This window comes from Propithecus coquereli, unplaced genomic scaffold (genome assembly GCF_000956105.1).
Source record: "Propithecus coquereli isolate 6110/MARCELLA unplaced genomic scaffold, Pcoq_1.0 Scaffold74, whole genome shotgun sequence".
NCBI lineage: Eukaryota > Metazoa > Chordata > Mammalia > Primates > Indriidae > Propithecus > Propithecus coquereli.
Window position 1 is genome coordinate 6,473,003 of NW_012153507.1, and position 10,709 is coordinate 6,483,711.

Sequence of the window (10,709 nt, forward strand, 5' to 3'; positions counted from 1 at the left end):
CCAGGAAATCTTTTCCAAACTTGCCCCAAGTGTCTTCTTTCCATCCTTTCCCATCTCCATTTATTCTTCCATACCTTTATACTTAAACTGCCTTGTGTGAAATTATTTCCTGATTGTGTTTTTCTATCTACACCTACAGGTAAACAGTAATGCCCATTAACTTGGCATCCATCCAGGAGCAGAATCCTTATCAACTCCTTCTCCTAGGGTTCCCCTGCTCAAAGGATTGCGCACTGACGTGTTCTGACTGATTGACCCAAGTCTCCATACTTTTGATCTGGAATTTATTCGATGAAGAGAGAGAACCACACAGCAGTGAGTGAGTTTGTTTTCCAGGGTTTCTCTAGCTTTCATGAACACAAATTCACCCTCTTTGTCATATTTCTTACCTTGTACCTTTTAACCCTGGCTGTCAATGTCATCATTGTGACAATTATCAGCATTGATCGTCACCTCCACACCCCCATGTACTTCTTTCTTAGTATGCTTTCTACTTCAGAGACTCTGTACACGTTAGTCATTGTACCACGGATGCTCTCCAGCCTCGTAAGTCTAAGCCAACCCATCTCCTTGGCTGGCTGTGCCACCCAGATGTTCTTTTTTATTACTTTGGCCATCAACAACTGCTTCCTGCTCACAGCAATGGGGTATGACCGGTATGTAGCCATCTGCAACCCCTTGAGGTACATAGTCATCATGAACACCAGGGTGTGTGCCCAGCTGGCATGTGGGGCCTGTGGCATTGGGTTGCTTGTGGCCGTAATTCAGATTTCATCTGTGTTCAGGCTGCCTTTTTGTGATAAAGAGGTGGCCCATTATTTCTGTGACATCCGCCCAGTTATGAAACTATCCTGTGCTGATACTACTCTACATGACATAGTTAATTTTATGGTCAGCTCTCTTGTTATTGTAGTACCCATGGCTTTGGTCTTCATCTCCTACATTCTTATCATCTCCACCATCCTCAAGATTGCCTCAGCTGAGGGCCGGAAGAAGGCTTTTGCAACTTGTGCCTCCCACCTCACTGTGGTCATTGTCCACTATGGCTGTGCCTCCATCGCCTACCTCAAGCCCAAGTCAGAAAACACCAGGGATCAGGACCAGCTGATCTCAGTGACCTACACCATTTTTACTCCACTCCTTAATCCTGTTGTGTACACTTTGAGGAACAAGGAGGTCAAAGATGCCCTTAACCGTGCTATTGGCAAAAAACTTCTTGCCTAGGATCTTTGGCAGTTTGACATATAATTTTTCATAGGCTGGGTATTTTTGTAAACTCAAAAAATTTGATCTTATCATTCATCCTCTACCCAGAGAGAGTTGCAAAATTTGGTGGTAATCCTGCATTAAAGAATCAAGAGTCTCCTTTACTTGACTCTTGTTTTTACCATCATTCACCTGTACCTTCTACTAATCTCATAGGTTACCATCCTGGGAATGGTCAGAGGCTGCTCACAGGTAGAAAGCTGGTAGGAAATCATAAGAAAGGGGTAGCTGACTGTTCTCCGTTTGTGGATGGCAGAAAAGTGGACTGCATAATGCCTATTTTGAAGTAATTGGTTGAAAGTTCAACCTAAATTTCAAAGAGGACACAGTTGGTGTATAGGATATATTGGAAACACAGTCAAAACTACCTGTCCTACATGTCATCACTTTCTCCTTTGGGCGGTGACAAAAGCAACAGATCCTGACATTCAGAAGAAATATTATTAGCTTTGAACATTCTCATCTGCCTTGGAGACCCATGAAATTGTTTTCCAGTTTTGTTGAGATTCACATTAGAACTATTCCCTTGGTAAGTCTCGATTACCAGTATGTTCAGTGTTAACAAGCAACATGGTTACATCTAGCCTCTCAATTTCACTGCACTTATATATGCTTTCTGTCGGGGGTAACACATGCTATACTGAATTCACAAGTGTATAGATATCTGAAGATATTTTTTGAAATCAAATTTATTAATACCACCTCCCAACTAACTCTCGTTATCTCAGATCTGGAAATTAACCCATGACTTTCATTCTCCTCTATGTAGAACATAACCTGATATCCATGTCTTGCCTTTACCCTTTTCATTTGGACATTGATGGACTTATTTTCTGTGAATAGTTGGGTACATAGTTTAAACTCTAAGCTTAAACACTTGTCTAAACAAGTGTCTGGGAGTCTCCCAACTCTTATTGTTATTGCCTTCTAAAGGGGAAGATTGTCTTGATTTGTGAGAAAGGTTTAAGATTTTTTAATTATCTGGCCTGGAGAAAAAAGAGGCAGAAATTGCCAGATGTCTTCCAGTCTGTAAAGGGATGATGTTAAAAGAAAAAAAAAATCAATCTGTATCTCTCACCTACCCAAACTGTCCAAGTATCCCCATTGAAAATGCATTGAAAGTGCGTGGGAACTTTCAAACAAAGGACCTGGGAATCCCTAATGATGCAAGAGCCATGAAGGGCTTCATGTTTTTGAAACTTTGCCTTAAAGAACAAAGGATTTGGCTCCTCAAAGCAGCCCCCTCCAAGAGAGTAACATGAGAGTGGATATGAAGAGGAACTCCAGGGCAGTTTCTTTGCCCTCATCTGAGTGTTCCCAGAGGACACCTCTGAATCCTCTTTGGGGTAGGCACAAGGGAAACATTGCCACAACCCTGTTCTTGTGAAGACTCATTTTGAGACTCTCTGTTTGGGGGTCTTGCTCACTCTAGTAGCCTCTCCCATTTTGGAAAGTCTCTCCCAATAGTCACATCAGTTTTACAGATTGCTGAATTTGTATACACAGAACCTCCACAGGGCCTCCCACCCTGTACAGGGTTTTGTAAGATTGGTGACCAATACTGAAAGCAATGTGTTCCCCTGAGTTCCTGTAATTTGATGCAAAAGAAAATTATGGTATGATTCACCCAAAATAATTTTTGTAATAATAAATCATGTATATTAAAGTTCTACCTTGTCTTTTTTTGATGTAGTTTCCACCATCTTAACAGAGCCAGAAAAAGACAATAAAATCAATGCATTTAATTTGAAAGAGTATGTGATTATCACTAAACATAAATCATGCCTAAACAGAATGACACCTAAGCCCACACCTTGGGCTTAGTCACCACATAGCCATTATCTTCATAAGTCAGGTCCTGCCAGTTCAGGATGTTGCCACTGTCACACAAGTCACACATCTCCTTTAGAGGGAGCACATGATCCCACAAGGAAACATCCCATATCTCCCCAACAAAGCATTGATTTACATCAAATTTTCCCCCGAAGGAATCCTGCTCTTGTCCCAGGATAATCTTAGCCTCTGACCCCACAGAGTACCCCTGGCTTACTCCCTTCCTCCCCAGGAGTTTTCCATTCACCCAGAGTTCAGCAATCCCAGAGGCAGACTCCCAGCTTGCGCAGACATGGATTGGGGTGTAAGGAGATGGGGGGGCATTGAAAGTGATCCCAGAATTCCCAATGTACAGCATGTACACTCCCATTTTGTTGACGAAGAGAAGAAGTTCATTGTCCTGGGACAGAATGTTGTAGGAGAAGAGGCTGTAAGGGCGGGCGAGGTCCGTGAAGGCTTTCAGGCATAGCGTGAAGTTCTGCAGCGGCTTCTTCACCTTGGGAATCAAGGACACATAGGCTGTAGCGGATTCTTTAGGAAAAATAAACACCTTCCCTCTCATGTCTGGGGAGAAAAGATAATGTGACAAAAATTTGGTCTACCCTCTTATTTCATTCTCTCTCACTGTGGACTCTAGGTTGCCTCCTGACAGGGTACATACAGCACGTTGGAGTTTATGAAGTGCTCATAACTGCATTATCTCAGTGACATATAAGCAAAATGTCAATATTAAAAGGTGGGCTTTGGTTCACCTGTCCTGTTAGAAAGGTAAATTAACTATGTCCTATATCAGCCCCCAACTCCATTTTTCCTGCAGATTTCATACAGATAAAATAGCAAACACCAGTCACAGAAAATGAAACACAGCTAACACATAGAGTGTAATGGATAAAGCGTGAAGCACCTCATCCTCCCACCACTGATCAGATTCTGAGATTTCTCCCACGGGGCAGACACTTATGGCTGGGATTAGGTATACTTTCAATGGTTCATCTTGAACCTTGGCTTGGCTGTGATGGACCAACACTGTGGTTAGTGCTAAGTCCAAGGAATAGACTAGTGTGCAAACCACACAGCCCAGACCTTTATAGCATCCTTGCTTTCCTCTCTGCCCCCTTTTTGCAGAGGTGCCAATTTAAGGGGTGCCAATTGGTCTTAAATTGTATACCAATTTTCCATTGTTTTTCCCCTGTGGCTGCAATATCAGGATCATGGTATTACTTATCATTGACTTATTTCCTCTTAAGATCCACAAAAGAAGAGGAAGGCTTAATCATTATAAAATCAACTATTATTTTCTTGCTTAGGAAAGCAAATTTAATGAATGCTATGGTCTGGAAAATAATTTAGAGAATAATGGCTAACTGAATCAAGGGAGACATAGTCTAAAAAGCACTGTGAAGTCTTGAATTGAGTTAGTTTTGCTTCATAGCAGGAAATAGAAAAACAGCATGAATTCCTGTTTCCTAGATTCAGGGCTTCCTAAGAAATGCTCACCCTGGACAAAGAGTAGGAACAGAGAACTTAGGGAGAGGAAACTAAGGGAGAGATTACAGACTTTAATAAAGAGAGAAAGAGAGAGAACATCAGTTAATAGAATAGGAACTAGGAGGACAGAAAAGTAAACTATGCATTCATGCCCTGTGATCTAATTATCTCCGTTTGTGATTTGTAACCTTGTCAGTAAACAAACCTAGAGCAAAACAGCGTGCTTAGTCAGAGAGTGAGGTTTTGAATAACTTATTACTGGTGGTAATACCCGTAGAGAAATGGTGTCTCAAAAGTGAGATGAGATTGTCCTTAGTGGCAGTAATAGCAAGGAAAAAGACGGTGCCAAAACATTAAAGATTTTTATGGCTAATTAAAAAAAAAATTTTTATAACAGTTACACATCACAAGTACATATTGCCTTTCACTGATCTCACCCAGTCTTCATAGCAACTCTTTGCTAGGTAGATGTTTTTATCCCCATTGTACAGATAAAGAAACTGAAGATCAGAGTTTAGCAACTTCACAAAGGTAATTCAATTAGGTTGGGAGAAACTGGTTCACTGATTTAAAGTCCAAGCTACTTACAAAATTTCTTATTTTTTCTCATGTTATGGAGACTAAACACTTGAAGGGGATCAGGAAGAAACACCCCAACCCTTGTAACGACTGCTCTTTTTCTAGCAAAAACCACACATCTCTTCTTATTGTCTCAGGTGAGAGGGAACGATGTTTTTATTCAAGAAGCAAAGCCTGTTCTTTCTCTAGTCCTAAGACTTCCTTATGCTAGGCGTATCCTTGTTCATCAGCATCTGTGATGGTTTTAAAAATATGTCCAAAAATAATTCCCCTCCCCTTAGGTGTGGGCTGACTCACTCCTAATGAATAGAATACAGCAGGAGTGAAGTATGTGATTTCTAAGAATAGATTATGAAAAGCCTGTGGCTTCTGTGCTGGGCCCTTTCTCTCCCTGTATCAGATCACTCACTTTTGGAGAAGACAGCTGTCATGTTGTGGGATCCTCTACAGAAAGGCCCTGTGGCAAGGAGCTAAGGGAGGTATGGCCAATAGCCAGTGAGGAACCAACTGAGGCCCTCAATCCAACACCTGTAAGGAGCTGAATCCTGACAGTAATCATGTAAGTGAGCTTAGAAGAAGATCCTCTTCTAGCCGGGTCTTCAGAAGAGACTACAGTCCTGACTGAGTGACTTCAACCTCATGAGAGACTCTGGGTCAGAACCATCAGCTAAGCCACTCCCTATTTCTTGATACACAAAAAGTACAAGTCAACAAATGTTTGTGGCTTCAAGCTGCTGAGTTTTGAGGTAGATTGCTGTGCAGGAATAGATAACTTATATACCATCCTTATACACTCATACCTTCCTGAAACAGCAACAGCAGCAGCAACAACACAACAATAAAATGTGGTATACTCTAGTTCCCCTGAAACTTGGAGAAAACTTCCAAATTAGGCTCAAAACCCACCTGAATTAGGTGTCACACCTCCTGCGACAGTGGTAAGGAGTAGGACACCCAGAAGAATCTTCTCCATCGTGCTCTCCTTGGGACTTCTGGAGTAGTGACAAGGAAAGCCGCAGTTGTCACAATGGAGAGATGCTGGCTGTTTGGATTCTTATATTGTGCTCTTAGGGGCAAAGCCTTTGTTCAACCAATAGAAAAAAAGTTGCGAATGGTAAATATTAACTGAACCAGGAAGTAGTTTAAAAACTAATTTGTTTACTTTTCAATCTATTGTTTGTGTTATTGAGTTTTTTCCTTCTCTTTTAATTGTTCTATTTCCTGCTGAGCTGTCCTGTTCAGGTCCTCTCTTACCTTTCCAAGGAAAGAGGCTCTATTTCGTTCTGAAGGGAAATTTTATTACCTTATCTATATAAGGACATTGTGGCAGTCTAATGTCAGGACTATAAAATGAGCCTACTTGTAGATCTGCCTGAGGAAGCATTCTCCATTAAAGGAGCTCAGGATATTTCACCCCAAAATATGACTCTGGTATAAAGAGTATTTTGAATTAAAGTCCCATAGAGATCAATAGACGTTGGAAGGAGCGTTCTCTCTTTCTGCAAAAAAAACAGAAGGACCCGTCATAAAGAACAATTGACTTCCCTTCCCCTCCATGTTATCTCAATATATTACAGGGAAGAAGATCAAGAATGCAACCAGACCTGGCCCAAATAATTGTAAAGATAATATCTGTCTCTCAGGTTAATTTAATTTCCAAAGATAATCATTTACAAGGCATTCTTTTCCCCCCATCCATTCATTCTCTTAAATATTATATCTATCCATCCTCCCTAATAACTATTTATTGCTTCTAGAAAGAATTACCTATATCCTCATCTCCCCTTCCCCTCTAAAGTGAGGGTATGCAAATTTCTGGACCCCACTGAGACATTGGATAATCACTCTGTGATTATCCCCATGTTCACAGTAAATAAATCTCTTTCTCTTATTAATCTGCCTTGTGTGTTGATCTTTCAGTGAAACTTCTGGGGCAATGGGGAAATTTTCCCTCACTCCCACATTCTCTTTATTTTTTAATTTTTCTATTTAAACATATTACGGGGGTATAAATGTTTTGGTTAGGTGTATTGCCCTTGCCCCATCCGAGTCAGAGCTTTAAGCCTGTCCATCCCTCAGATGGTGCACACCGCACCCATTAAGTGTGTATATACCCATCCCCTCCTCCCCGCTCCCATCTGCCCAACCCCCAGTGAATGTTATTACTACAGGTGCACTTAAGTATTGATCGGTAAATACCAATTTGATGGTGACACATTCTCTTTTAGTGTTTCACTATGACTCTTCTTGCAAACTATGCTTTGCTTTTATTAACCCTTAATGTTTTTCCAGCAGGTCAGGCATGGACCAGCATCCCTTTGCACCAGTCTTTCAAATCCTGGCCCCATTAACTAATCAATCAAATTGCTGATTATGCAAACATCTAGATCATGCAAAGGACCTGGACTCATTCTTGTTTCTGCAGACGTGAGTGCCTGGTGGAACCAATCCAGAAGATGGATGTGTGACAAGATGTGGCATCCACAACCAGAGAAAAAACACCCTGCTGCTTCTCCTGTTGGTGAGTCAGTTGGACACAGAAAAACCTCTGTGGAAGCTTAAGAACTGCCTTTTGCTTGGGTAAAGTTACTAGAAAGAAAATTTGTATCTTTAATTGGTGACATATTAGGGGAATACTGCAATCAAACCCTATGGTTCGATTCCACAGATGACGTTCTTGCACTTCTTAGATAATGCTGACAGTAACCCTCATGATGTCAACATTTGTCAATTCACCAGATGTTATGGATGGCTCACAAGCCAGGCCTGTGCAACTTAGGGTAGCTGACTTGTTCCCATTGTTAAGTTGTCACACGCTAAAGATTATATCTGGATAGACCAAAAGTCTGGACTGACCTGGTTACGTGACAAAACGAAGCCCTATAACTGCCAGAACCAAACAAAATATCAAATATTATAGCAAATATTTATATCAAATATTTCACAACCTGTTCTGTTTCCACAAAATGGCAGGGTCCCACGGAGACAGGAGACGTGCAAGTCCCAATGAGGAAGAAAAGACACAGAAAACTCCAGGCTGGGAGGTCATGGGTTGCAACTTGATCCTATCTGTAAATAACGCTGGTCTTTCTATCATGTGTGGCAATAAAGTATACAAGTGGTTCCCACCTGGATGGTCAAGACAATGTGGACTTGGTAATCTGACACCTTCTGTTGCCAGGTACTCTACTTTAAATGCCAGCCAAATCACAAATTTGGGTTCTTTTTGTCATAAAGTGATACTACACAAATGTACAAGGTGGAATTTTATTTAAAAAAAAATTAAAAACTTGTGTTTCACAATCCTAAATTCTTTTTCATGCTCAGGACTCTTTTCCCAGCATTCGGAACTCATGAGATTGAAAAGGCAGTTTTAACTCTTTCCATGATAATAGAACAAGAGTTCAACATCACCTTGCAAGCAGTTGGAGCACTTCAGTTAGAAGTCAACCGCCTAGCTTTGGTTGTATATATTTTAAAACTTCTGCCTCCTGGATGCCCTGATGCCCCAAAAGGGAGGAGCTTGTGCAATTATTGGTCAAAAATGCTACTCCTATGCAAAATGCTCAGGCAAATAGAGACTGATCTACACCACTGAAAAGACAAGATAAATATTCTCCATCAGATTAATGAAGTCAAACCAGTCTATTGGTCTGACTATTCCCAGGAATGGAAGAGTGGCTTAATGGGGTATGGGGAAATGTGCTTAGATCTGTTCTTTTGTGCTTATTTATTCTATTCAAATCTACGTTCTTCTTTTCCTTTTCAGATCTTTTGCTACTTGACTATTAACTCAATCTCTCTCCCCATGGCCACTGACTCAGTTTTTAAATGTGTGAAACATCTAGGGAAGTTCCAGACAGGGGTAATGAAGGGGCTCAGAAAATTATACCCCCAAATATGACTTCTTGATATAAAGAGTATTTTAAACTTAAGACCCCTAGAGATCAATAGATGTTCGAAGGAGATTTCCCTCTATCTGCATAAAACCGGGAGTACCCGTGGAAAAGAATAATCAAATTCCCTTCCCCTCCATGTTATCTCAATATATTATAGGAAAGAAGATGAAGAATGGTACAATGAACACTATCTGGGTGATGGGCACACTTACAACCATGACTCAAGCATTTTAAAAGTGATTCGTGGAACCAAAAATATTTGTACCCCCAATATATTAATTTGAAATAAAAACAAAAGAATGCAACTGGACCTGACCCAAAATCATTTTAATGATAATACCTGTCTCTCAGGTTAATTTAATTTGCAAAGAGAATCATTTACAAGTCAATCTGCTTCCCCCATTTATTTACTCTCCCAAGTATCTATCCATTCTCCCTAATAACCATTTATTGCCCCTAAGCTGAAGTACCTATATTACTCATTTCCCATTCCCCTCTAAAATGAGGGTAATATAAATTTCTGGACCCCATTGGGATATTGAGTGATCACTCTGTGATTCTCCCTATGGCACAGTAAATAAATCTCTTTGTCCTATTAATCTGCCTTATTGTGAGTTGATCTTTCAGCAAACCTTCCAGTGTGAAGGGGAAATTTCTCGTCATCACCACAGTGTGGGATAGTCAGCGGAATTTTCAAAGCCACTCTGCTCTTTTGCAAGCTGCAGTGAAGAGAATCTGGACCCTGACCAGCTGATGACATGGTAAGATACCTTACATACCAGTCAGATTCCTGACTTTCCTCTGTCTGTCCGTGGGCTCTGGTTAAGCAGACAGTAAAATTATTATCTATTTTGACTTTCCAATTTTAAGTTTAGTGAGAAAAAATATTTTCATTAGTGTCTAGTCTTGGTATAGTGACTCTGGTTTTATTTATTTACATATTTATTTATTTGGTACTTTGTGCTATGACTCTTTATGTTGTCTGATCCCTCTCCTCTCAGAAATAACCTTTTGTTGTTGCTTTTCTTTGTCATTGTCTTTCTGTGTCCTTCTGTCATAAAGAGGGTTACCATAGGGTAGAACGTGTCCCATACAAGCACCCGTGTAAGCCCACTGTTCGAGCCAGCCCTGCAGGCTTGCCAGTCATATGATTCTGACTAAACCAGCATCTATTAAAGATAAATTTTGCTGTGTAGGTCCCTGAAAAAAAAAAAAGTATGATATTCCCCTCTCATCCTGTTACATGTCCCTGAGCTTGTCTTGTGAATGAGGGGGAATTTTCACCTCAGTTTCCACCATCCAGAAGGTGTGCTTTTTAGGAACACAAGAGGTGGCCCATCTGAAAAGATTGGGGGTCTGAGATATGTAAGATTCTAAGCGGCACATTCTTTGTACTGAATGTGTCAAGCTGCAGGAGAGTTTTTGTCTTAAAAGGTCCTAGCTTCTTTGTCTCTCTTAAGTCTGTTTCTGTGGGTGAATTTTGGGGAATCATGGGAACTGCCAAACTGCTCTCCGTGCCTTCTGCATGCCAAACCTGAAAAATTACCAGCTGGGCTTTCTCTGAAGAAGTGTATTGGACTGAGTCACTTTTGGAATAAATATACCATTGAGAATTCTAATTATTAATGGCCAAAAGATGGATCC

At 40.7% G+C, this 10,709-nt stretch overlaps 1 protein-coding gene across 1 annotated transcript; it reads left to right on the plus strand.

Moving 5' to 3' along the window:
• The first annotated feature begins 291 nt into the window (after positions 1 to 291).
• On the plus strand, positions 292 to 1,224 carry LOC105824464 (olfactory receptor 10J1-like). The gene has a single exon (XM_012661901.1). It carries the CDS (start codon positions 292 to 294, stop codon positions 1,222 to 1,224), a length of 933 nt encoding a protein of 310 aa, XP_012517355.1.
• The last annotated feature ends 9,485 nt before the right edge of the window (positions 1,225 to 10,709 follow it).

Coding starts and splice junctions, on each gene's coding strand:
- LOC105824464 (XM_012661901.1), top strand. CDS start 292: ATGAAGAGAGAGAACCACACAGCAGTGAGTGAGTTTGTTTTCCAGGGT.